Source organism: Panthera pardus, unplaced genomic scaffold (genome assembly GCF_024362965.1).
Source record: "Panthera pardus isolate Hobbes unplaced genomic scaffold, ASM2436296v1 HiC_scaffold_26, whole genome shotgun sequence".
NCBI classification, from domain to species: Eukaryota; Metazoa; Chordata; class Mammalia; order Carnivora; family Felidae; genus Panthera; species Panthera pardus.
Genome location: NW_026526832.1, coordinates 15938405 through 15966402, shown reverse-complemented (window position 1 = coordinate 15966402; position 27998 = coordinate 15938405). Strand labels below are relative to the sequence as shown.

The 27998-nt window shown below is 47.8% G+C and overlaps 1 protein-coding gene across 1 annotated transcript; it reads right to left on the bottom strand.

The window, feature by feature from the left end:
* Positions 1-1413: 1413 nt before the first annotated feature.
* CAPN14 (calpain 14) lies at positions 1414-27298 on the bottom strand. Its single transcript, XM_019448143.2, has 21 exons — positions 27039-27298; positions 25716-25785; positions 24772-24890; positions 24499-24635; positions 23864-24038; positions 23191-23256; positions 20473-20558; positions 19132-19206; positions 17907-18070; positions 16616-16779; positions 16070-16078; positions 13639-13844; positions 12631-12667; positions 11824-11880; positions 10273-10330; positions 7641-7705; positions 6263-6331; positions 5302-5380; positions 4577-4693; positions 4169-4224; positions 1414-1834 (listed from the first exon to the last, which is right to left on the bottom strand). Exons 1-21 carry the CDS (start codon positions 27261-27263, stop codon positions 1808-1810), a joined length of 2061 nt encoding a protein of 686 aa, XP_019303688.1. The 5' UTR covers positions 27264-27298; the 3' UTR covers positions 1414-1807.
* Between the last annotated feature and the right edge of the window lie 700 nt (positions 27299-27998).

Below are 27998 nucleotides of genomic sequence, written 5' to 3'. Positions count from 1 at the left end.
AGGATTTTAATGAGTGGCTCTGTGTTGCTAACCTATGCGTAAAATGTATGGGCTTTGGGAAATGGCTATTATTCTGGTTTTCTTCCAGGTTCTGGGTTGGTTGGGATGCTGTTAAAGTGAGGCAGCATGGTAGTGCAAAAAATCGAATATACCCACCAGCACTGATTAACTCTATGATATAGCATGGATTTGTTGTTCTTCTTTAAAGTAGCACAGAGGGGTGCCTGGGTGGCTCAGTCAGTGAAGCGTCTGCCTTCAGCTCAGTTCATGATCTCATGGCTTGTGAGTTCAAGTCCCACATGGGGCTCTCTGCTGTCCATGCAGAGCCCACTTCAGATCCTCTGTTCCCCTCTCTCTCTTTCTCTCTCTCTTCAAAATAAATAAAAACTTAAAAAAATAAAAATAAAGTAGGTACGGAGAGGGTATGGAGAATTATTTGAAATGGATAGTCCATAGGTCAAGTAAACAGATTGACACTTGTTACATGCAGAGAGCCCTTTGAGAATTCAGGTGTTTTAAATCCATTTGTTCCCACCTACTGCCCCCCTACCCCGCCACCCAATTCAATCATCTGGAGATATGGTAGCAGAAGACCATCCAGTGACCTCAAATGCCAGAGCCAGCCCAACCCACCTAGACTCTGCCAAGCCTCTCATATTCTGTGTTCTTAAAACTCAATATAGCCCCACCCCACCTCCACACAAATGAAATTTAGCCTATGCCTCCACCAATTTATAGATGCTGGTACAGTTGTTTAAGGACATATTAGTCCCTCTTCAGATCTTGAAACCTAGACTATTACTCCAAATGGGATATTTGGCTAAGGCTATTTAAGGTTAAGGCTATTTAAATTGGATAGCCATCATCTTCAAGCGACCAAAATGTGATCGACAACAACATAAACTGTAAAAAGGCTTATCATTGAATTAGCAGTAAGTCTAGAGATAGATGATTCCAGAGTTGGTTGAGTAGCTCAATAAAGTCATCAGTGGCTCAGGTTCTTTCCATCCATCTGCTGTGCCAACTTCACACATTGGATTTCATTCTCAGCCTTGTAGCATAAGCCTTGAGAGCTGTTGTTATTTTCTCTCTTGTAATGCAAGGGTCTGACTTAGGCTTTGGTTGACCAGTCATCTTGAATAAACACTTTACCAGCCATAGGACTAGATAGAGAGATCTTGGTTCGTTTCTATAACTGACCATTTGAACCTCTTGTTTCTGTTTTTCCCCCCTCTTTCCACTTTAAATTCCCACTCTTGTGTTAAAATTCACCAACAGAGAATGAATCCATGAAACCCTGCCCACAACCCCAATAAAAGGAGAACCCCAGGCATTCTCTCCCTCTCTCTCTCTCTCTTCCCCTCACAACGACCTCACTGTGCAGCCCTAGGGGTGCTATGTAATTTCCAGGTCTTATAAGTAATAAATCTTTATTTTTTCAAAGTTAAAAAATAATAAATTGGACAGCCATGGAGGCAGTATTGTTAAAGGTTGACATACCAACTCTGGAGTCAGATTTCTTAGACCACGTCAGCTGACATCCCTGCTGTGACAAGGTTGTGGCTGGAGAATGACAATTGGTCTTTACAAGTCCAAGGCAATCTTTGCTAATTCCTTTCCCTTTTTGCACACTGCCTATCCAAGGGGAAGGTCTGCAGAAAAGAAATCTTCCCAGCTGAGAAGGCGATGACTGGAGACACGGTCCTGAAGAACAGTAAATGGGCTGAATGTGGATTGGTTTCAGTCAAAGGCTACCTTTGAGCCACATGCAGAGTTCTCAGTGAAGGCAGACAGGGCTCCAGCCTTCTCAGGAGTACAGAGTCATCATCAGCCACTGAATATATTGGGGAAGCAAATTACGGTCAGTGCAGGCCCACCTGTGACATTCAGCTAAGGGTGCTTCATTTCTCTGTCACCAGACCCTGGAGGCTGACACAAGACTTAGGACCTCCTCCCCCTCATTCCTGGGAAGCCACGGAGACGGGACATTAATGGATGGTTTAGCCAGAGGGACCACACCATCTGGTAGTAAGTATAAATCAACCTGAAATATAATCAACCTTGACTTCTCATGGTGCCGGTGAATGATGATAACCAAGATACAGGCTGATTCTGTATTCAGTTCTCAATGCAATTTTCCGTCATGAATTCAACTTGGCATGCTCATGACAGCGGTGTGCAGGTGTGTGGACCAACTGGGTAGCAGAAATCCATTAGAGTATATTCTACATGTTTACATTTAAGGGCCCATTTATCTGACAGCTTTATGTGGGTGTGATGAACAGCCCCTCTAACTCACACACCTTTGGAGAAACCACTCCCCAAGCCAATTACATCAAAATGGTGATACTGATGATGGTGGCGATGAAGATGATAATGTGAAGTTACCAATGGCGTCAGAGAAAACCTGCGTGAAATTCTAACAAGTTGGCTGCCACTCCCTGTAGGCCTCCTTGGATGGCCCTAAGGATCTCTTTTTCATGGAGCCAGAGGTGGTTAGAGCTGAAGAGGGCCTTAGAGACCACCTCGCCCAACTCATTCATTTTACATGTGGGGAAGCTGAGGCCCAGATCTATTCAAGTTGATTTGCCTAGGGTCTCACAGCTAGTTATAGGAGTGCTGTGGGTTCTACCTGGGGCTCAGTCCAGTTCTCTTCCCGTGATGGCACATTGCATTGCTGGGGTCTGCTCAGGCTGTGGACTACCCTGTTTCATGGTGTCCTGCTCTCCCAGCTCTGAGTCTGCACTATAGAAGCACTGCTTGGGATCTGGACATGAGCTTGGGGATTTGAGATGGAGATGGACCCAGAAGATTCTAACCATTGTCCCTCTAGCTGAATCTTACCTTCACACTCAGACGTGGCCATGACTGAGGTGAGACGCATGCTGAGGGTCCCAATATCTTGGGAAAATATTACATGAAATGGACATTTGAGGTCAAGGAAGAAACCTCAGCTTTTACTAGGACCTTTTTAAGCAGCCCAAATAGAAGATGTGTTTTTACAAAGAAAGGGCAGATGGTTTAATTCCAGATTCCAGTGTCTTTGCAGCAAACCCAATTGGCACCACATCTGACACATAGCAGGTACACAGAAAATCCATGAGGTTTGAAGGATCGGGCAAGACAATCAGTGTCAGGCACAGATTTGTCCTCTCGGTTTATCGCCTCTTTCACTCAACAAACATTCGTGAAGTTCCTATTACATGCAAAGCACACTGTATGAAGTTCAAGAAGAGGACATCCAGACAGATCAGAATCCCTACCTTTATGGGGAAGGCTAAGCCAGCTGTTGAGAAAGATCTGACCCTGATCTTTCCAGACATCTTAAGCCAATTTTGTCATTCTTTATACTCTAGCCAGGACTGCACACAATGTTCCCTCTAGAGGAGGGAGCCTTTCCTACTCTCCACTCTGCCTCCCTGGCTCCTTCTGATCTTTAAGGTTTCAACTTCGATGTCACCTCCTCCAGCAAGGCCTCTGTGAAATGCCCTATTCAGACCAGCTATCTTATTACTGTCTGTGCTGGACTTCATTGCTGGCCTGGGTCTTCACCCCCCTCTGTGTCCGTGCCCTCTGCAAGTGACTTTGATGTTCCTCTCATGACGAAGAGAAGGCTCTTTCCCCAAATGCTGGAAGTAGGCTTGGCCACGTGACTTGCTTTGGGCAACAGATTGAGTTGCAAGGCACGATGTGCCTGATCTCAGACACCCTGCGTGTTTAAGCTCACTTCCCTGTGCTTCTGCTATTGTCCTGAGACCATGAGACTAGCCTGGCCAGAGCTTCCTCAATGAAGGTACCCCAGAAAAGCCCCCCGTTCACCCACTGATCATGAGCCAGCCAGCTGAGACCCACTGACTTCCAGCCACGTGGCTGGGGAGCTCCATGAGTGTTGCTGTCACTGCTGAAGTTAGGTGGATTTGTCACATGGCATTATTGTAATCATAGTTATTGGGTCCCCTGAGTCAGTCTCCTGGTCCCTGCATAGGTGCCCAGCACAGAGTGAGTGCTTCGTAAAGAGCTGGCAAATAGACAAATAGGTGTAGTCAAGGCAGGGCTACATCCCAAACTCAGTAGAATGAAGGACCCAGAACCCTGGTCCTTCACATGGACATGCCGTGACCACCTCTCTCTAAGATGAGGTGTGTCAACCCCACAGAGAAGGGCTTACCTCTGGCTTCTGGAGGTAGATCCCTTTGCCATCTTGGGTTAAGTTCTGAAAGGCATCTGTGAACATGCACCAGAAAGGAACACAGATGTGTCTGGAGACATTACAAACTGGTTCCTCCATCCATCCCCTCACCTGCAAACCCGGTTTCAGCCTGTGTGCAGCCATGTGTGCACTTTACAAGTGTAAGTGAACTGCCTCAGACCTTTGCCTCTTGGACAGGCAGGGTATACATGAGTTTGGAGCAACATAGCTGGGTTTCTTGGGTGCAGAGCCAGCGTGCCCCATAGCTCCTGGCCTATTGTTTCCGCCCTGGTAGCTGTCTTCTCTCCTGCTTGGACTGGGGGCAGGTGGGCAATCTGTGAGGCATGCAGAGGAAGCACCGGCCCTGCCTCCTTCCCCCCAGCTTACCCTCCATGTTCTCTGCACGCAGCATCAAGTGGACGAAGCTGACGAAGTCCATCTGGAGGTTGGGGCCGCCATAGCGGATAAGCATCAGCTGGCAGACGTCATTGCTGAGCATGATTCCTGCATTGAACACAGACTCCCGCCATGTGTGCTGGGGACCTCATATCCCCTCCCCTCCACCTGAGGCCCCTTGATTGAAATTGTCCCTCCCCTTCCAGGACCTGCATCCTGATAACACGGGGATCTTCTTTTGTGGGGCTCATTAGTTTAATTATTAGCCAATTTTCTTTGTCTCATCTCAACTCCCCCTTCCTGCCCCCTTCGGCCACCAGCATGAGGATCTTTTTAGCGAGCGGGTTACCGACCTTCAAGGCAGGAGGCAGTCTATGCAGCCCTGGTCAAGAGCATCCGCTTTTGAGCCTGATCATCCTGGACTCAAACTCCAGACAACTTACCTAACTTGCCTGAACTCTAACTTCTCCCTCTGTAAAGTAGGGATTATCCCACGGTGTTGAAGATTACATGAGAGAGTGGATGTTCCAACCCCCCCCCCTCAAATGTTAGCTATGACCATAGTGATAGCAATAATAAATCCTTCTGTTATTTGCAGATCCACATCTTGGGGCCTCTGGACTCAGGGAGCAACTGTGCACATTGGAATTACTTCAGAAGCCACGCACCCCTCCCCTCTCCGCTCCGCCCGCAGCATCTGCTCGGCCTGCACCTACCTGCATCCCTCATGGCAGCCTGCAGCTGGGTCCTGTTCAGGTATCCTGAGTGACTGCTGTCGTGCTTGTGGAAAACCTCCTGCAAAGAAGCCACACCAAAGGCTCGGGAACCAAGCATTTCTGTGCACCACATGAGAGCCCCCCCCCCGCCCCCGCCATGCCCCAGCATCCATGCTGCTATTCGCCAGCGTGAGGCTCTGCCAGCAGCACCTGCTGCCAGCATGAGAAGAGGCAGAGGGTCCGGGCTTCTGAGAAAGGGAGCGTTTTTTGCTTTTGTTTTTGTCACGGGGATGGACAGTCTGGGTATAGCAAAATGTACTTGATTGAGGCACGTCATCCTAAACCTTGAAGGGCTTCCAACTTTCTGACTCAGGAAGGTGAGAGGGACAGTTGTGAGTAATAACTGGAAAAATGGGAAGAAGCCACTTGATGCAGGACTTTAAATGCCATGCTAAGGAGTTCAGACTTTATCAGAAGACCATGGAGAGTCTCAAACAAAGCAACATGATCAGACGTGCACTTTAGAAATCCAGGAGACTATCGGGGCGCCTGGGTGGCTCAGTCAGTGAAACATCTGACTTCGGCTCAGGTCATCATCTCACAGTTCGTGGGTTCGAGCCCCTCATCGGGCTCTGGGCTGACAGCTCAGAACCTGGAGCCTGCTTCGGATTCTGGGTCTCCCTCTCTCTCTGTCCCTCCCCCTGCTTGTGCTCTGTCTCTCAAAAATAAATAAATGTTAAAAAAAATTAAAAAAAAAAAAGAAAAGAAATCCAGGAGACTATTGCAACAGGCTTTCTGAGTTTGGGAGAGAGGGAAGGCTGGCCCACCGGAGGGAGAGCAGAGCAGATTGGGTGAAGAGTGGGGTACATGGGGCTGAAGGGGTAGTGATGCCTCACCCAGCTTTGCAGAGCTGCTGCCTCTGCCCCTCCCACAGGGACGTGTGGTGAAGACACGCTCTTACCTGACACAGCATCAGCTGCTTCCACAGGTCCCTGAACTCCTGGATGCTCACGGTACCCGACGCATTAAGCTGATAGAAGGTTAAGGTCAAAGCCGCCAGGGAGTTGCACTCACACCTCTGAGAGCGGCAGCTGGCCCTCCACACGACGGTGCGTGATTTGTGGACAGCCCTGTCCCGTGTCTGATCTCCCTACTTGGCCTCTGCTGGCTGGTCAGTCCAGCCCACGGCTCCCTCGCCCTTGCTAGGAAAGGACAGAATGAGCCAGAACACAGCCACACTGGGAGAAGTCTGATGACGGCGGTGATGATGGTGATGAAAACAGCTACCGTCTAGTGAGACAGGAGAGTTCGACCCAGCCAATTTGATGCGATTTAAATAAAAAACAGTAACTCTTTTTATGTTATTAATTGCTCAAACCAACTTCTGGAAGGGGTCAGTCACAGGGTGGCTCTTTTATTTAGTCATTTTAGAAAAGGTTAAAAGCTTAATGAGTGGCTTTGAGCCATGTCCAAATACCCCTGCCTCAGAGAGACTGGGTCAAAATATCGTCACACACAACTCCATCTGGGTCCTTCGGGTGGCTCTAGGGCCGAGTTACACACTGTAATTATGTTACTTCATTTTCACCTCATAGGTGAGGTGGGTACTCACTCCCCTCTAGAGTGGATGATAAAAGGGGGGCTGATGAACTTCCTGCATCTGGTGATGAGGTTGGGACCTCCTGCAATGCCTGCGCACCTGACTCCCGTCCCGTGATGTCCATGCTGTCTGCCAAGTTTCTATAAAGACTGCTTTTCTATTCACAACCCTCCCACCATGCATTCACACACCTCTCTGTAGTACAGATAATTAAACCGTGATTAAATGGTTCACGTAGAAAGAGGGTTTGCTAGAAACATCGGAACCAGGAAGGCAGAGTCTGTGGCATGCACTGAACTTACTGAGCTCTGATTTCCTGATCTGTCAAGGCGAGCAGCCACTGCCCTGTCACCAAATGAAAACTTGGAACCCTGAGGCTCTTGTAACAGTTTCTTGTTACTTGGGGGATTGTAACTAACCACCACCCAGCAGCTGCCTCATCCTCGCTATCAGGAAATAAGATTATTTTTAGTAATAGCTAATAGTGAAAATGTAATTGATGACAGCACTAAACACTTTGCCTGGGTTTACCCCATTTGCATTCTTCCACTGATACTACAGAGGAGCTGTAGCATCTCTATGGTGCACACAAGGACCTGGAGGCACAACGAGGCTACATGATGTGTCCGAGATCACACAAATAGTAAGTGCTCGGGCTGGGATTCAAACCCAGGCAGCCTGGCCCAGAGCGAGACTCTCCACCAGCAGCATGCGTCCTGCCACAAACCTGAAAAGATACATCCAGTAGGGCCAGGATCCCCTGGCAGGCGTCCAGGCTGAAGAAAGGCTGGGCACTCCCCAGACCTGCAGAGGGACAGAAAGAGTCTGCATGGGGCCCCGCCCTAGGACTGCACAGCCCTTTTCTTAACAGTAAGAGCCAGCACTATCTAGGCCACCTGTAGGTTCTAATGACTGTCATTCATGGGGGGTAGCAGGAAGTAGGAACAAGAGGGCAGGGAAAAGAGAGAAGGCTTAGTGGTGATTCCTACACCCAAAAAGCACCATAAAACCCTGCAGAGAACACCTGATTATAGCCTGGTCTTCTTCCACAGAGGGTCAGATGAATGGAGCCCTGTGTACCTAGGAGAGAGGTACCCTCACAGAGTCACGGGCTCCCAAGTCTGAAAGAGATCTGAGACATTAATTTGTTCAACTTCCACCTAAATGGGAGGTTTCTTTCCTCAGGTGGTTGGTGGATGGTCTGTCAGTTACGGGTGCTCACTTTTTCACATGGTCGGATAGCTCCAGTCAGGAGAAATTTATGTTAATTCCGAAAGAACCGCCTGCAAAATTCAATCCCTAGTCCAAGTTCTGCCTCCAGAAGAGCATGAACAGACATCTGTCTGCTCTTCGATGTTTCTCCTGCATTCTAAACATGGCTTCTAAACCCTCTCCACCTTCTTCTAGACCCTATGCTTTGCCACCTTCTCTCTAAAATGCAGAACCAAGACGGGAACGTACTCCTTCAGCTACAGTTTGATGAGCAGAGAACAATGGGGCTATGACTTCCCAAATTTTCAAGCTGCACTTCCCCAAAATTATGTTCCAAAGATGATGTTCTGCAGAGAAAGTGTTTTGAGTTCAAATACATTTGAAATATTTTGTATCTATAGACCCTTTTTCTCCATTCACCATGCATCTTAGCATATAATAGGTACTCAGGAGCCAACATGGAAATTTTGTTTTTGTTTAATGAAGAATTTCCCAAGCACAACTGACCGCAGAATCTAACCCCTTTTATTTCATGGAACACTTCCTAAAACTTCTTAGTCTCTAATCTTTCTTGCAACACAATTTCAAAAATACAAATTTAAATGTTTTCATTAAATATAGCCTGAATTCAGATGAGCTGATTTAGCAGCAACTTGAAACTGTTAGCTTGTGTTAAGCTCCAGGTCAATGAAATTAACCAGATATCTTTCACATAAACCTCCACAAACATGAGATCTCTTCTGTTAGGAACTTATGCAATTAATTTTTTAAAAAATAATGAAATGGCAGTTTTTCATTATCAACCCGACTCTGTTTCATCTTTTTGGTTTTGGGCACAGTCTGTTGTGAGCATTTTCAATTCTGCTATCTGTTATGTTAATGATTCCTCCCAGCTTTGTGCCATCTGCAGATCTGAAAAGCCTACCTCCCATGTCTTCTTCTGAGTCATTGATAAAAGCTGGGGAGATGAAGGGCACCAAGGGTAGAAACCAGAGACCCTCGTCTATACTTAGAGACTCTCATCTATAACATAGAATTACCCCTCTGGTTTTATATTTATATAACTCTTGGGAATGGAACACATCTCTTGTTGCTACTTTCCAACCCACATGTCATAATTTATCATCAGATAGTTTACCAAGTATTTTGCCCAAATCCACAGTTCTCTGGTCTGCCAATCCAGAAATTCTCTCAAAGGACTACAAGAAAGCAATTTGCCCATACACTCTTTGGAACACCATTTTGCATGCTTGTAATCAAATAATCTAAAAAATTATAGATGTGCACACGCTATCTCTTCTAGATAATTTCCCTAGATTTTTTCCCCCCAAGATGTGGGGGAGCTCTTATAGTCTATAATTTCTAGAATCTCTCCTTCTGGCTCTTTTATGATACCTGAATTTGGCTTTGCGGAACCATCTGGAAATTATTCCAAGCCCTGAGCTATACAACACCCTGGACTACAATTTGTTTGGACTTGAAGTCTTGGTTTCACATAAAGGAGAAGTAATAACATATCTTCGGTGGCAAATACCCTTTAACTGTTTTGTTTACTTTTTTCATTTTGAAGTCCTTCTTCCTCCCCAGAGAAATCATGTTCTTCTCTCTTAAAATATACATATAAACATTTTTCCATGGACTTTAAGCTTTCCTAATAATTTATCTCAAGCGTCATATGAAGGCATCCACACTAGCCATTTGCAGCCCCCTAAGGGAATGTGCTCCCCTCCTTCGATTTTTATAGGTTGGTCAATTTAAATACGAGTTCATTAGAACGTTCCCTGGTCAGCTCGTCAATACTTAAGATTTATGTACCAGCTTGGGTATGGTCTTCCACACAGAATTTATATGCCAAGAAGTACTCGGATATTCTACTCAAATTCTCAAGCTAGCAAAACTTCAGAAATATTTATTTTCACAGCCATGTATCTCTACACACTCCAACTAAGCAAGAAAACCTCCAAAACCAAAACACTACTTTCCAAGCTACATAAACTTCTCTACTGCTTTCTCAGACCACATGACCCCCTGATGTAAGACACAGCTGTCTGGGGGACCATTGTGCAGCAATTCATGTGCTCACAGGGGAAAGAGAACAGACCCAGGGTTCAGCAACGTTGTGTCCCCGGAGTCCTACAGGATGACTCTGAAATACTCACTTGACCAGGTCATGTGGTTCAGGACCTTCTGCAGCTGCACTGCGTTTATTTCTGGATACTGAAGGGGAAGCAGAGTGGCAGGAGAAAACCATCGTTACCGAAGGCTCATTAGATGCAGAGCTGCCGCCACAAAAGAGGGCTGGGAGTCCACTCCCGCATCAGCTCAGCATGGTACACATGCCATTTCTGGGTGGAATAAGTGATTCTGAGGGTCAAGTCCCGAGGACCCCAGCAGGGCAGGGCTCTTAAGAAGCAGACTAATAATGGTGATTTTCAAATTGGGTTTTATCAAGATCCTTCAAATTTCGGCAAGCTATTTGGTTTGAATTTGATTTTATTTTTTAATGTTTTATTTTTGAGAGACAGAGAGACAGAACATGAGCAGGGGAGGGGCAGAGAGAGAGGGAGATAGCAGAATCCAAAGCAGGCTCTGAGCTGTCAGCACGGAGCCCAATGTGGGGCTCGAACTCACGAACTGTGAGATCATAACCTGGTCCGAAGTCGGAAGTCAGATGCTTAACCGACTGAGCCATCCAGGTGCCAGTGAATTTTATTCTTAATAAGGCATCTTCAGCCAAGGCTCCAAATTTTAATTTCAGAGTTTCTCAGAAGCAATCCTTTACATTAACATTTAACTTTAAAAAATATAAATGAAATACAAGCAACATACAGTTGAGCTTATGAAATAGATACATACTCACAATATACCTTTTTTTTAATCTGTTTTTTACATATTGGGGTTCTTGGTGAGATTCCATTAGATAAAAGGACTGCAACAGAAAATGTTTGGAAACCTCTGGTATGGAGGAAAACCTTTATAACAACTTATGTAAGAGTCTGACTATCCTCTCTGACTACATTATGCAAAATTCCAGGGGTGAATATGAGAGAACATAGGTGCAGGTATATTGTGAATTAAATCCAGTGTTATGAACACAAGGAGCTCATGGTCTTCTAGTTTTAATGACCTCACTAAGGTGTCAGACCCCATATTTCTAGAGTATTTCTTGCTGTATTCCTCAATGGATTTAGTGTCCTAAAGGTTAGGGACAGAGGGGCCTCCAGAGCCTTGCACACATATCACTGGCCTCCTGATCTGGGTCAACCCAAGGAAAGAACTCAAGGGAACCAGGTATGTAGCCCCAGGCCCTCCTCTTCCCTAATGCCCTCTTACCAGCCCTATCCCCTCTCTAGGTGACCACCCAAGGGATCTTTCTCCTTGGGCTCTCCCAGAGTGCTAGGGCTTGTCATGACCATGCTCTGAGCCACTACCGACACTGATTCTTGGCTCTACTATAGTCCATTTTCTCGGGGATTAAAGATTAAAGCTGTTTCTCCTACAACTGATCAATGTTGCTTCCAAGAAGAGATATGCATTTTACAGGAGCCTTCTGGAGACAGTCCACTTTCCCCCAGTTGTCTAAAAACTTGAGGACTTAAATAGAAAGTGGCAGTCTGGCAGAGAGCAGCCTTACATCATGCTTCGTACACAGGGTCAGTACATAGTCCCCGGCTTCGCCCACTGCTCGCCACCACACCTGGTCAACTTACCTTTTCAAAGAGTTTAGTGAAGAATTCATCCTGCCCTTCATTTTCGTCTGCTATTTCCTATAGGAACAGACACACAGAAAGACTTAGTCGTTCACCTGGATACGTGGACACTCATGGGCACACTAACGTCTCATGACCTCAGGCCCCAGAAATCCCTAAGTTTGACCTTGCGCATTGTCTTAAGTTTTCTACCACCATGTTCACATTCTTTGTTTCTCCAATTCTCACTGCCTTTGGGGAAGTAGCAAACAGTGAAATGGGCAAAAGAAACACCAGGTAGAAAGTAGCAAAAGCAAGTAAATGTATCACTCATGTACCTGGGGCTCTGGACCCTCAATGACAAGGATGTGACCAGAAGGATGTGACCAGGACAGCTCCTCTGGTGCAAAAACAGCAGAACCTGGGGGTGCCTGGGTGGCTCAGTCGGGTCTGACTCTTGATTTCAGCTCAGGTCATGCTCTCATGGTTCATGAGGTTAAGCCCACATCGAACTCTGCACTGACAGCACAGGGCCTGCTGGGGATTCTCTCTCTCTTCCTCTCTCTCTGCCCTTCCCCCACTCATGCTCTCTATCTCCAAATAAATAAATAAATAAATAAATAAATAAATAAATAAATTTTTTAAAATTATAGAAAAACAGCAGAACCTGGGTGCCCTCAGGGCACAACAGGTAATGAAGTATGGGTGCCATGGAGTAGGGTCTGCAGGATCTGCCGACTTTCCCCCACAGCCTGGATGTGAGGGGAGAAGCCCACCATCTTGGCTTTGGAAACAGTCCTGCATGTAGAATCCCACTTGCCTACGTACCTTAGAGAGGACAGCACTGGAATTGCATCCAATTTCACTGAGGGAAAACAGAAGGCAGAATTACTTCTTGGGATCATCTGGGGAGCACTTTGGCCAACAGTCTCCCTCCCCTGGGAACACATCTTCCAAGTTCCTTAGCCGTGTGCCATGTGGGCTTTGCCCAGCTCTCATGCCTTACTCTCACATCTCCTGCTTGAAGTCGACAGAGCAGCCATGTGGCCCAGCACACTGCTTGTCCCTCCCAACATGCCTGGCACTGTTCCTCATCTCCCCACCTTTGCTCACACCAAGCCCCTTTTGTTGTTTCCACCCACATTGAACTACTCCTACTCATACGTATGACTCGGCACCGACAGGCAGTGAGGCTTGAGGTCAAGTCAAACTACCCAGAGCCAAACCATGGAGAAAAAAAGAAAGGGAACTGGATTCTAAGCATTGAAGGGCTGTCGTGTCAAAACAATCATAAACAGAAGAATAAGTTGGGCTGGAATGTGTTTGTATATTGATTCACCTACACACACTTATGGCATCTGAGCCTGCTCATTGATGACGGCCTCTCCTCATCTGCCCAATCCCCTCTATGCATCTCCTAGAAACTAACACCTCCCTGAAGTCAGCCCTGTCTCCCCCCAGGACCATGGAAGGTTGGCTCAGATGCTCTTCCTTGGTGTTCTCCTAACACCCTGTGCAGATAAATGCTTGCACTGGATGCAGGATAACATAAATAACTACTCATATGTCCCATCCCTTCCAGGCCCTGAGCTTCCAGAGGGCAAGGGCCAAGCCTGTTGTAGCTCTTTCTCTTGAATGTCTAGCAGACTGTTCATTTGTTAGAAGGAGAGCGGGGAGGAAGAGGAGAAGGATGCTCTCCATGCAGGGAGCTCCCTGCTCTCCCTACCCCTCTTCTGTGTTGGCCACAGACCCCGTCCTCTGCCATTTCCACCTCACCTTCTGTATCTCCCCTAGCCCCAAAAGCCCCCCACCTCCAGGGAAGTCCCATGTCCTTACTGAAAGATGTGCTTCCTGGAGAATACTCTCAGGACAAACTCTGCTTCCTGGCCAGCCTTGGATGTGCAGGGCACAACGAGGTATGTCCCTGGCTCCAGCTGCAATTCCTGACTCACTTCTTTCTCTGTGAGAAATGCTTCAGGCCATCTTATGGGGGCATTTTTCCAGAAAAACTCAGAGGGCAGTCTCCTCTGGTCACCATAGTGCTGTGGGTGGAGGACGGAAGAGTCCCAGTTAAGGTGATCCCCAGGGTGTGTAGCCTGGCCTGGGGCCCTTGGCCAGGAGACAGGATAAGGTGGTCTCTGATTAGCCAAACCCTACTGCTCCAGGGGAGGGGTGAAGGGGTGAGGAGTAGAGATGAAAGAATAGACCATGACAGGAATGGATACCGTTGCTGGAACCCTGTGCGAGGCTGAGTAGACATGTCAATTCACTTGACTTTATGTTAAAAACAACATCATATACAAATGATGTGAGAAATGTCACCAGGCCTGTACTTTCCATTTACAGTTAAGGGTGTGAGGCTCAGACAAGTCAGGTCATATACCCAAGGTCACCTAGCTGGTAAGAGTCTCGGCCACGGTTGGAACTCAGGGCAGCTGAGCCTCCAATGTCCATGTCCTTTACACTTCCCGTGGCAGCCCCCATGTATGCGATACAACTTCAAGGTTAATTATGACATGATTACGGTCACCCATACAGGTGGACCGCCAAACATCTCCCCGCCTACATTATAACAGCTACGTATGGATAAATTGGACATTCTACATCATCTCAGTGGAGGGGAAAGAGAGTAGGACAAAAGTTCAGAGGACCTGAATCAGGGCTCCAGCTCTGACATTGCCTGGACACGTGTGGGTTTTTTGTTGTTGTTGTTGTTGTTGTTTTATCTCATACTCCCTTTCTCTTACTCTCTCTCTCACCCTCATTCTCTCTCTCTCTGTCCTTTCTTCCGCCTTTATTTCTCTATCTTTCCCTATCTTTCTCTCTTGCTGCCTTTCCCCTTTGTTCTCACTCAGGGTTGTGGAGGGAGACAAGGACCATAAGCAGGATCCTCACTCTAGTTTATATACAGATAACAAAGACGTGACCTATCCACATAAAAACATATTTCACAGATTCTACTCAAGGCCACAGAAATAAAATAAATCTCCTGATGATGCATGCTTTCTTTATCAGATGATGAGAACTAGGGAATCATCCTATTGCCATCTTTGCTTGGCCTCTAGGAATCTCAGAACTAAATTTTATACTCAGCCATATTAGCTGTCCTAGGTTTAGGGTTCCTGGTAGAATCAACTGCTTACTTTATCCATGTATGACTTTTTTTTGTGCCTTTAAAATTTTTTTAAACTGTATTTATGTTGTGAGAGAGAGTGGGAGGGGAGGGACAGAGAGAGAAGGAGAGAGAGAATCCCACACAGGCTCCACACTATCAGCACAGAGCCCAATGCAGGGCTTGAACTCACAAACCACGAGATCATGACCTGAACCAAAATCAAGAGTCGGATACTTAACCGACTAAGCTACCCAGGCGCCCCTTGTCTTTTAAATTTTGAACTGGCTTATAGTTTTGTTCTGTCTATAATTTAATTGTAGGTTGACCCATATATATATATATATGGGTCATATATATATATATATATGGGTCATATATATATATATATATATATATATATATATATATATTTGGAGAGAGAGAGAGAGAGAGATGCATGATATAAATAACTATTTTTAAAATTTTATAGGCAACTTTGGGAGCCTTCATCTTCCCACAGGAGGGAAAAAACCAAAACTGACCCAAGATACCTAATGCAAAAATGGTTTCTGTTAAAAAAAAAAAAAATCAGTTAAATTTAGTTTAATCAGTTTAATGTCAAATAATTAAGTTTTCCACTCCTGTTTCTTTGGGAAACAAAACAATAGCTGCCACCCTTTTGGAGGCTGGGATACCTCAAACCTTAATTGATCCTTCTAGGCTGCCACTGCAGGTAAGGGACAGAGTGGTTCTTGCCCTCTGCCTGGATTTCTGTCCCACTTTCCTGAGCCTTTGCCCCTTGTCTCCAAGGAGATGGGCTGCATGGTCTCCCAATGTCCCATATGTTATAGATCTGTTTTATTATGAGCTTCAAAACTCAGGCAAGGATGTGATTACCATTCTCCCTATGCTGTGACAGCCTCTAGCTATTTATGTAGGGATTTAATAAATTCTAAAATTTATTGGTTCTGCAACAGGCTCGGAGACCTCCCTATAGATGCAGAAGGATTTCTCAGGGTCCTTGGCAAGCACTCATTTCTTCTACACACACGGGAAGCCAGCATTTTTGCCAGACATCCTCGTAGCTCCTTATGTAAGGCTGCTACGGTCAAGCTGAACCTCACGGGTGACATCACTCCAAACCAGGGCCAGCTGGTCAAGTGTGGAACTCACCTTGCTCAACTGAAACACACAAAAAAAGAGAGACCTCATTAGGCACAAATCCAACTCTTGCACAAGCCCTAAGTGACAGAGGCTGATGTATAGGGAGGCTCTAGCCAGAGACCCCCTTCCCTCCCTTAAGACTTGCTGTTCTAGTCAGGGACATTTTAATCCATCATCAAGAATTCTGGAAAAGGGTGAGGGAAGGCAACCTTGGCTCCTTGGGAGAGGAAAAGAACACCAGCCACCAGTACTGATCATAGAAACTGCGTGCCGGGCACCACAATAAAGTCCTGGTGCGTGATGTTCTTTTACTCTACCCTTTGCATAAATATCATCGTCCCCACATAAATATCACTTCCCCACAGAGGAAGCTGACGCTCAGGGGCAAGGAGGTGACTTATTCCAGATGACATATTCCTAAGGGACGGAGCCAAGGCCTGCACCCAGGTCTGTTTGTATACAGAGGCAGATGGGGAGGAAGTCGGGAAATGGAAGAAAGGATGACCAGTGGTGGGAGACGCCCTGCGAGGCTACATGCCCCCGAGGCCCACCTACCCTAAAGAGGTAGAAGCCAATGGCCAGGTAAGGCTTCCAGTTGCGGTGCCTGTGCCTGGGCTTCTGCAGCAGGGACACCAGCACACTGCAGGGCATCGGGAACCTCCTGCCCTCCTGAAGGCTCCAGACAGACAGCAGGAACTGCGGGTTCTTCCAGAATGTGTCTGCAGCAGAACACAGAGAGGTGGGTCAGGCCTCCCCACGCCCCTAGCATCTGGCTCCCACAGACCCAGGACGCCTCCCCTGGGCTTGCCACCCAGAGGTCCATGTGGACAGAGTCGGGTTCTCAGCCTCCCCTCTATCCACCCTCCCACTCCACCTCCTCACCCCGTGTTCTGCCATAGACATGCAGACCGGAGTATTCTTGCTGCTGTAGCCCCTTCACCCAGCGCACTCACTGCCCGATGAAGTGACTGCATTCATGAATGGAGGAGAACATGTCCATGACCTCAGGGAGGTTTGCATTTTAACACGGACCAAGCCTTAGCTGAAGGGCAGCTTGAGCCTTGGGGCGGACCTCTCTGGCAGGAGGGGGGAGCCGGAGCAAAGGGCGCCTGGCCGGCTGAGACCGTACCCCATGGGTCTTTCCTTCCAAAGAGATGGCTCAGCACCTCCATTGTGGAGAAAAGGACACAGTCACCAAACCTCTCCACTTGGAGAGTTCAGACACATTTGCCCCCTGTAACCGGTGAGCTAGGAATCCTTGATGTTATGTCACTACCAAAACTGTAGGCAAGGAGGGGCTGATACAGATGATAAAGTTACCATTTCACTCCTGCCTTTAAAGGGTGGTTATTTCGGGGCGCCTGTGTGGCTCAGTCGGTTAAGTGTCCGACTTCGGCTCGGGTCATGATCTCACAGTTCGTGAGTTGGAGCTCTGCGTCAGGCTCTGTGTTGATAACCTGGAGCCTGCTTCAGATTCTGTATCTCCCTCTCTCTCTATTCTTCCCTCGCTCTCTCTCTCTCTCTCTCTCTCTTAAAAACAAAGATAAGAAAGAAAGAAAGAAAGAAAGAAAGAAAGAAAGAAAGAAAGAAAGAAAGAGTGGTTATTTCAGCATGGAAATGACCTCGTCCTAAAATCAAAGATTTACTGTGGCATGTGTGCCGAGGAGGACACAGCCCAGGGCCAGAGCACACAGCTCGGTCAGTGAAGTCCCTCCATGCCTCAGCCAGATGGCCCATGCAGGGTGAGGGCCTCACCACCATCCCCAGCAGCTCTGTCCGCATCCCCACCCCTGCTGGCCAAGCTGCCACATTAGCCCCAAGGGCCGGCTCCTGTGCACGTGCTTACCTCGGGGTGACTTCATCGGGCCACCGGCCGTGATCCCCTTTTCCCATCTTCCCTCCCGCATGGTGTATGTCCACTTCTGGCCCACATCCTGACTCAGCAGGCCCGGGGTCAGTTTACAGATGACCAGAAGCATGAAATGTGTTTTAAAGTCCTTCAGTGTCATCCTGTGGAGAGGAAGAGGGAATAGCATGACATCTCCTCATCAGGACCAGAGTGGGGGCTGGAACCAAGCTGCCCCACCAGCCCCAGCCCCACACCACACCCTGCTGAGCTGGCCTTGGACACAGGAGAGCAGAGCTGGCTAGATCAGCGTGAGGGTGCATCGGGGGTGATGGACCACCCCCCTGCCCCCTACCCGTGGCTGCAAGCAGCCTCCCACAATGGGTGCCTGGTGGCAATGTTCTTGTTTCGCTGATTGCGGTGATAAAGCTGAACTGAGGCACTCATAACTAGCCAATTAAGATACAAATGTTTGATAATATTTGCACAAGTCAGTTCTCAATTATAAATTGATAAAATTCTTAGCCCCTACTTGCCAACTTTGTGGCTCAAAGCGTGCTAGCCAAACTGGCTGATGCTCAGTTTACTTATCTGTAAAGTGGAAATAATAGTATTTTTAGGGCTTTGGAGTTCAGTGATGACTTCCAAAGAGAGAGGGGTCGCAGCGGTCTAGAACGGGTGCAGAATGGGAGAAGGGGGCCCGTGGGAACAAGGGTGGAAGAGTAAGGGCAAAAAGCGAAGGGCAAAGGGAACAAATGGGGCTCATGTCAGACACCCAGAAACCATATTAGCTCAGGGTGTCTTGGTGGCTTTTCATAAAAAAGGGGTGAGTGGCTTTGGGGCAGGTGGGAGTCATGTCATGGCGCTCTGGGGGGTGCAAGTGAGATGGCTCAGAGTTTATAAGCTCATCTTCCTTTCAGGCCAGGAAAGGCAAAACCTCAGGATTGAGTGCATTGAGACAGAGCGCAAGTCAGAGAGAAGGAGGTGGCCAGCCAGCCCTCTGCTCTGCTTTGAGGGTCCACTGAGACCCACACCAGTGGTCACAGGTCTCACTGTAGAGACTGTGACCGTTTGCAGGGGCTGTTTGCCCGCTAGACTGCGGGCCCCTGGTGGGTCTTCTTGATCTCTACACAAGAGGTGCCTGGCATACACATGGCACCCGATAAATAGCCTGGGTACCCAAATGTAAGCTAGGGTGTTTGTCCCGAGTCCCCGAGTCAGATACCAGAATTCTCCGTCATTGCTTTTCCTCAGGAGCAGAATCTTCTCCTTGGGGCTCAGTAGCTCCCACATACCCGAGCTGAAAATAGAAAAGGGATGTTTCCGAGGGGGGATGAAAGCGTTGCAGAGGACGTGGCAGAGATGCTTTAGTAAATCCTCTGCCATGTCATTATTTACCTCATCTTCATGCTGCTTTGCAGACAACCACACTTCACGTCCTGCTTTATAAAAGTAACATGTAACCTTAACTCATCCCTCACTGTGCCCCAAGCTCTGGGCCAGGCTCTCGACATACTTTCTCTCATATAAGGCTGACCACAATTTTTATTGCCGTTCTACAGATTCGGAAACAGAGGTTAAAAGAGATTAATTCACTTTCCAGAAGTCACATAGTTATGAAATGTCTGAGAGTATTTGAGCCTACATTGGTACTCTGTATTTTCAAAGCCCGTGGTTCTGAACTTCCATTGCTGACCATGAAGGAGTTAAGGCTTCCCTGTGTCAATTCCCCACCATAAACAACTAAAAATGGGATAAAACATTGAAACAAACAAAACAAACAAAAAAAACACCTGTTCTCAGATGTTAGACAGCAGGCAGCATAGGGTTCTGACCCCGAGAAAAGGGGAACAATGTCACCTAGACCAGTGTCACCTAGACTCCACCCAAAACTAAATACCTGGAGGGTGACACAGGGAATCACATTCCGATAATAGCGATAATAGCGGAAAGCCCAGAGGTCATGACCGGTCACCAGAAGGTTGAGGCCAATCCAGATAGTCTACCTTTGACTCAGCAGGCTCAAGAGCACACTGAACCAGGAAAAGAACACTGGGTTAGACTCCAAACACCTTGCTCAAGTCATGCTGAGAGACCTCGAGGAATTCCTTCGCTAAAGCATCAACATCTTCATCTGTAAGATGGGGATAAAATGCCCTACCTTACAAGAGCATTGGTCAGAGGACTAGAGGTAATGAAAATTCAAAGTACTTGGTGGAAATATGCAAATAGGGGAGACTTCCGCACATGTGAAGTAAGTGCAATTTTTACTTCCAAATAAATAAAAAAATAAACATGGGCAGGGAAAAAAAATATTCAAAGCCGCTTAGCACAGGGCTGGCAAGCTCTCAACAAACATTAGCTCAATTATTATAATGAATGAGAACACAATCTATATATCATTAAGCATCTCATGAATGTGAGAGCTTGACCTTCACAATCTGAAAGCTCCCCTGTCAGGCTGGAGCCCAAGAGAACACTTGTGAATTTGTGTGCAGGCGGCCAGCTCCTTTGCCGGCTTGCCCCGCCCCCTCCTGGCCCCTGGCAGCCGGTGTCAGGCGCTCACCTGTCACTCCAGTCCCCTTTCCATTCTACTTTGCCCCAGGGGTTCCGCAGCTTGACTAGATATTCTGGTCCGTGTCTGCAGGTCACCTGTGCAAAAGGAGTCGCAATTTAGGTGGCTGGGCTGAGTGCCAGATGCAAATGTTGCAGATACCAAAATGGACTTGTGCCTGCCAGATGAGACCTTGAAAGGGAAGATTAAAGGCACTGAGGGTTAAGAGAAGAAAAGAAGGCTCTGCTGCTTCTTAGCTGCTGAGACCTACGGCAAGTTCCTTAACCTCTGTGTTCCCTCATCTGTAAAGTAAAGCTAATTGTCACATCTCGCTGCAATGGCTTGAATGGCGGCCTCCAAAAGTCCGGTCTACCCAAAATCTGTCAGGGTGATCCTATTTAGAAAAAGGCTCTTTGCAGATGTAATTAAATTAAGGATCTCGAGATAAAATCACCCTGGATGAGGGTGGATCCTAAATCTAGTGACAAGGGAAGGGAAGGAGAGGGGGAAAGACACAGAGGAGAAGGCCATGTGAAGATGGGGGAAAAGATTGGGTTCTGCATTCCAAGCTAAGGAAGCCGGGAGCCACCATCAGCTGGAAGAGGTGAGAAAAAATCTGCCCCCCAGAGCCTTCAGAGGCTCTCACGGCCCCTTGATTTTCAGACTGCCGGCTTCAGAACTGGGAAAAAATACATTTCTGTTGTCTGAAGCCACACAATTTGTGGTGATTCCTTATGGCAGCCCCACTTGGCTAATATACCCACACCCAGGGTTGTTGTAAGGATTGAGTTAACATTTGTAAAGCAGTTAGGACACTAGTTAGAGCAGAGTAAGTGCTAAATTTTGTTAAATATGTTAAATAAACGTGAAACAAAACATAGGCATAAACATGTAACTGCTATACTGAAAAGCTGCAAAAATAATACAGTTTCTTTATTGACCTCACCCTGCCCTTCCCTACTGTTAACAGTTTGCATAAGCAGGGTGTAATTATCAACTAAAGAAATGGAACATCAATGAAATGTCAAGTCGACTACATCTCATTTGTTTAAATGGATTTTTTTTTAATGTTTATTATTTATTTTTGAGACAGAGAGAGACAGAGCGCAAGTGGGGGAGGGGCAGAGAGAGAGGGAGACACAGAATCTGACACAGGCTTCAAGCTCTGAGCTGTCAGCACAGAGCCCGACGCGGGGCTCGAACCCACGGACCGTGAGATCATGACCTGAGCCTAAGTCAGACGCTTAACTGACTGAGCCACCCAGGCGCCCCTGGTTAAATGGATTTTAACAGGTAAAAATACATGGTTCAAAACAAAAATTATATGAAAAGCGCTGTATTACGTAGTCTCTTGCCTACTTAGACCTCTCCATTTCCAGCCATGCTTCCTTCCAAACACTTTGAATGCTTCTGTATTCAAATATGAATATGTATTATTATTGCCTTTTTAAAAAAAATTTAATGTTTATTTTTGAGAGAGAGACAGAGCATGAATGGGGGAGGGGCAGAGAAAGACAGAGACCCAGAATCCAAAGCCCGAGGAGAGGCTCAAACTCATGAACCACATGATCATGACCTGAGCTGAAGTCAGACACTTAACCAACTGAGCCACCCAGGCGCCCCTACTGCCCTTTCTTTCTTAAAGAAAAAGTAGCATACGATATAAATTCTCCTGTCCCTCACTTTTTCTACTCAACAGCTTTCTGGAGATTTTCTGAGGCACTGCATGAAGCACTTCTCATACTTCTGCAACAGCACAGTGACATAAAAATCTAAGTTTTGTTAAAGGACTATGAAAATAAGTGAAAAGCTCTTGGCATGCACACACACACACACACACACACACACACACACACACATGACTGGTGCAGATCTGGGAGGAGGAAGAAGTCAGGTTGCAGTGGAGTTCAAGAAATTTAAAACAGTTAAAGGGAATCAGGGACTTGGGGACATCAGGCCCTCCAGGGGACATCAGAGGGTGTTTAAGACTGAACCGGTGGATTCCTTACCTGCATGCTTTTCTGTGTGGCCTCCTCCACCAGGAGTGCCCTCACCAGCCACCCTTCAGGGGCCAGCTCAATGTCACCTCCTCTACGAAGTCTTTTCTGACTTCCCCCAACCCAATCAGGAGAATGTCTTCTCTCCTCCCTCTGAACCTTGAAATCCTTTTGTCTATTCTATCGGCCCCCCCAACTTTCGACTTTGCTTTCTTACCATTCTTGCATATGATGTGTCTCCATACCTGACTATAAGCTCTGTGTAGGCAGGGACCCTGTCTGATTCATCTTTCCCTCAATGGGGGAAGAAAGATGAATAGCAATGAAAAGAACCTGAGAGGTTGACGAAAAGGAACTTCTGAGAAAGAAGAAAGAATTGGGGTGGGAAGCCCCAGATATGAAGGTCATCAGTGGCAGCCCAGAGTGAAGGGGTCTCAAGGAAGGGGTGGAGTCCAGCAGGGCTGGATGGCTGATCGGCTGGGCTGCCACAGGGCAAGAGGGACCGGGATGGTGCCCCACAGGTGGCAAAGGCCAGACCCACCCCATCACTCCAGAACACAGGTGCACAGGTGCAGGGCACCCACCACCTGCTTTAGCAGGCCTGGAAAACCCATCAGACAATTTTCCTCTCTAGACTGGGCACAAATAATAACACTCACCAGAGCCTTGGTGAGAAGCCTTGGGAGAGAAGGAGAGGGGCCTGAAGAGAAAGAAAGGGGCTGGTTCCACCCACCTTTCTGATTCCTGTGAGGGTATAGGCATGGCCTCCCACCAGCCCGTTCTCCAGCACCCTCTCTTTCTGTGGAGACAAGAGAACTCCTGTCAGCCCACTGCTAACGGTTTATGTGGGGGTCATAGGGACCTGTGTGGTCAAAGCAAGGGCTTAAGGGGAGGGCTGGGAGAGACCCACGCTGTGTCCTCAGAGTGGTCAAAGCTCTTCGGCACTCACAGTCTCATTAGAGCCTCTAAATCAGGGTGCCATTCTGCAGCGAGCCCCATCCCATTGTACACAGGACAAACTCAGATTCAGAGCTGCTAAACCATCATGTGGGGTGGCATGGCAGTTGCTCCTGGAGGCAGGGCTGAACCCAGAGCTCCCTACTCTAGTTAGAAGTTCTTGGTTGTTACTAAATCAGGCAGTAAAGACCAGTTGTGCTAGTAAAGCGTCTTGCCCCTGGGTGATACTTAGTCACTGTCAGCACCCTTGTCTGCATGCCATCTGCATTCTACTGTGGCCTTGCCCACCCCGAGGGTTCTGCATGGCCGCTCTGGTTTGAACATCAGGACTCTAGGTGTAGGAGCTGGGTGGGAGTGTCAGGGCCCACACTGAGGTGAGGACAGAAGTTGGTGGATGAAGGGGATGGGAACAGGAGAGGACATTCTGCCAGCACACAACCCACTCGCACCCCTGAGTGTGTCTGGCAGCCAATGAGGGTTCTGCTGTAGGTGGCCCAGGTGAGGATGTCCCAGAGGTTGCCAGGGGCCTCTGCCGGCTTGATGGTCATTGTCACCCCTCCAGTGAAGTCCACAAGTGCTTCAGACACCTGTCCACGCTGCAAGTCTTCATAGGAGCCAGACAGCCTGCCCGGGGAAGGAGTAAACATGGGAGGAGAGGGGAAGGGGCATTTGTATTGTAGCCTAGGATGATCCAAGTGAGTCTAGTGAACCCCCTGTTTGGTTCTTCTCTGGGCATGCACCTGTTACTCCTTCCTTCCATCCCCGGGGCAAAGGAAAATCTACACTCTGACTTCCTGTCCTTGTTAAGTAACTCCATCCATTAGGGAAAAGAGAAAATTCCTGACTGCTTGTTCAGATGGGGAAAAGTCTACATAAGAGATTCTGGATACATCACTTCTATATTCAAGGAGCCATGCCTCAGTGGCTCTTGTACCTCCTTCCTCTTGCACTCTCCCAGCATTGATGAGTTAGAAACAGAAAGACAGAGAGTGGGGAAGGGAGGGGAAGGGAAGGGAAGGGAAGGGAAGGGAAGGGAAGGGAAGGGAAGGGAAGGAAGGAAAAAAATTTCTGGTGGTTGTCTTACTTAGCATAGGCCTTTTCCAGAAGAGCTCCCCAGAACACGTTTTTGTAAGTGGAAGAGACAAAGACCAGCTGGCCAGCTGTATTCACAGGAAGTCGGTCATCTATCACCACAGGAACCCACTTCCCAAAGTGCCAGAACTGGAAGGAGAAAGTGTCCCCTGGTGAGTAAAGATTGCCATGGAAGGCAGTCAGCTCAGGAGGCAAAGACATGACTCTTCCAAGAACCTTCTTTCCTATGGCTTCCTCTGGGCTGGGGCACCAGGAGGATACTCACCCAGAACTGGAAAATGCCGGCATAGTTCTCAGTGAAATTCTGATTCAGGGGAACGACACGGCTCAGGATGTCCTGATGCAAAGTCAGAGCTTGCAAAGCAGCCAAGAACCAGCAGTCACCTAGGCCAGAGAGTACAGTGTCTGCATGGATGTACCACACATTCAGGCACATTCTACAAGTGTCTGCATGAATCTATTGAGGACTTATCACATGTAAGAAATGCCTAGTCCCAATTGCTATCCTCTCTGGACTTGTAGCCTAGTTTCACAGAAGGGAAAGATCTACTTAGAGGAAGACAGTTAGTGAGGAGGAGGTGGAGAGGGGCATTGGCTGGAATCTCAACTTGACACCAAGAATCAAGTCAGATTCCTGGACCAGCTTTTGGCTTCCTGAATGCCACATCCTCAGGAACTTGGACCCAAACACAACCAAACTTTTCTAAAGTCCTACCTCTGTAAGTGATTTATGTTCCCCTGAGAAAGCCTCAGCTCTTTCTGGACTCCATTTCTCTGTCTGTGAAATGGGTATCACTACATTTCCCTTCCCCAGTGGCCAAGGTTTTTTTTTTCCTATTCTCCTAAAAGGAAAGTTGGGATGAGAATGGGCTTACTTGGACTCTATCTGGGGTATCTAGTGACTGGTGTGCTGAAAAGGACTCATTAAAGGGATTAGAGTAGAGAGAGAACACATTCTCCCAAGACAAAACTTACACCTGTCAACTGGTAATGAGGGTTATTGTTAGGCAAGTTTGGGCGTTCCCATACATCCTCAGAGGACCAGCTGTTATCATTTTCCCAGCAAGGCCACAGCACTTCAAGGTGGAGTTCAGCGTGGCCATTTTCCCCCATTGGGATCTCTCACTTCTCCTCTTCCCCACCCTCACTCTGGGCTGGGCCAGGCTCGCAGGTGCCAGGCCTATGTCTCCAGGGGCTGTGCAGACTTACCTACCACTCCCTGGCACAGGTCCAGCCTTTTGGTGTCAGCAGAATAGAACTGGGGATTGCTGTGCAGCTCCTGCAGTGACAGACGGAATTATCCTTCAGACCAATAAGAAGTTCCTGGAGCTGCAGCGACTGTAGTTTCCTATACCCCAGAACTGGACTTGTGGGGACATAGATATAGGATACATGTGAAAGCAGGGCTGGCCCAGACAGTCTGGCATATGGATTCAGCCCACCGTACTTCTCACTCCTTCTTGCAGCCCACGTAAGCCGGAGTCCTGGAGAACTCTGTGTGGGCACTGAGATACAGGGCTGGTACCCACAATGCCTTTTCTTAGAGCTTCTGTTTAAAATGGAAGTATGTCTTTTGGAAGGTGTTCTCATGTTTTCCTAGAGATCTTCACATTCTCCTCACTGTCGTCCTACGCCTTCCCACCCCACCCCCCAAAATAATGGTTTCTTTGCCTTTCTATGCTGAGACATGGGGCAAGGTGGTGGTGGAAGGTGGGGAGGGGTGGTCTGTGCTTCATGGGAAGCACCAAACCCCTGGGGTTCTGCACTGGCACAGCTCTCCTGAGGTCAGGTGTATGACAGACTCTATGTCAGCAGTTTCCAAACTTTCTGGGAAAAGTAGAATCTTGGCTGCTCTCTAGATTGGGAAGCCCACTTGGGAATCTTATGCACAGAAGGGACTTGGTCTGGGGCTGCAGACTTTGATGAGAAGTCTGGACGGGCACAGAAGAGTAGAGAATTTGTAGCACACACTGACTTTACTTTGTTATAGATGTGATTGGGAAATCGTTTGTGTAAATCAAGTTTGGCGGGGGCCAGACTGCCTTTGAACACATTAAGTCGCCTTTTAAAGGAACCATCAGAGCAGTTTATAAAGTGAAGAACATTGTTGTAAAGTGATTAATAGCTTCTTAATTTACGTGTTCCATGGGCCTGACTTTGGGGTTGGGAGTGAAGATATGTGAAAATGTGTCTCTTTGCAGATGGCCTCAGCAGAGACTCAGGGCATCCTACCATCTTAGATGAGGTCAGACAGTACTTTGGCCACAGCTGCCCAGTGTATTTCCGGGGAGGAGCTGAGAGAGAGGCACACCTCAGACCCCTCTCAGCATCACCCCTGGTTTTCTCCATCTGGAAAATAGGAATGTGGGCACTCCCCCATTCCCCTCACATGGAAATCAATGACAGTAAGATGCTGCATCTGGAACACTCCACCATTCTTTGGTCTGGGTTGACCTGGTGTGTGTGTGTGTGTGTGTGTGTGTGTGTGTGTGTGTGTGTTGAGGGGATGCTTGCCCACAACTCCCCCCTTACCGGAGGCCTCCTCCACTGCAGGCCGGGTGGCAGCTTCCGCAATAGGGGCCCGCTGCCCACAGAGCACAGGCTGGCCGGGAAGCTGTCATCTTCAAAGAGGCGGCCTTCCATCAGGCACCTTTCCCTCAGGGCCTTGTAGTCCTGCTTGGGGAGCTGCGAGGAGCCCCCCAGTGAGTTCTTCTGCCCCATCTTCCATCTGCCTCGGAAAGACAGACACAGAGACATGGCAGAGTGTGGATACGGACCCCCTGGGTCTTCTGGGATGGTCTCTGTTGCTCCTGGAATGGAGAGCTGATGTTCAGTTTACTTGCTGCATCCAGAGAAGAGAAGGATGGAGAGAAAGTGAGATGGGCTGGGGCACCTGGGCCAGTTCTCGTCCTAGAGAGTGAGGGTCCTTGAGCGCTTGCTCCAGTGCTGGGGCTCGAGTTGGGGGTCCAGGCTCCACTACCAAGGCCTGAGGGAAAAGAGGGGTGTCGCCAGCCTTAGGCTGGGTCCTGGGCCTGTGACTATGCCAATGTCACTGGGACACTTCTGCTTAGCAGGGAGGTGGGGAGGAGGGCAGCAGGAAGCAGAAGCTCAGTCCATTGGGCTTGAGGGTCCTGGTGACAGACAAGGAAGGAGCAGTGGCTGCGCCTTCTGTCCTGCCCCTCAGAGCCTGCTTGCCATCACCCCTACACTCGCACACGTCCTTCCTCCTGCACCTTCCCCATCTCTGACTTTCCTCCTTCTATATTCTCTTCAAAATTAACTCCTTCCTTAAAGACATTTTTGGCAATGTAAAAAAAAAAAAAAAAACAAAAAACAAAAAACATTCACATACATATCATGGCAAATACTGACAGTTGTCTCTACCTACCCATTCACTCCTTTGCCTTATTAATAGGATCCCAGTTTGGGTCACTCAATTATAAAACTTGATTTCCAAGACCTCCTTGTAGGACAAGTTGGCCACCAATACAG

What these genes read in the sequence shown, in the direction of transcription:
- CAPN14 (XM_019448143.2), bottom strand. Translation starts at nt 27,263, where the DNA reads ATGTCTCTGTGTCTGTCTTTCCGAGGCAGATGGAAGATGGGGCAGAAG. An exon ending in CCTGTGCCAGGGAGTGGTAG is followed by an intron (nt 24,891 to 25,715) that starts GTAAGTCTGCAC and finishes TCTCTGGCCTAG; the next exon opens with GTGACTGCTGGTTCTTGGCT. An exon ending in CCGGCATTTTCCAGTTCTGG is followed by an intron (nt 24,636 to 24,771) that starts GTGAGTATCCTC and finishes TTCTCCTTCCAG; the next exon opens with TTCTGGCACTTTGGGAAGTG.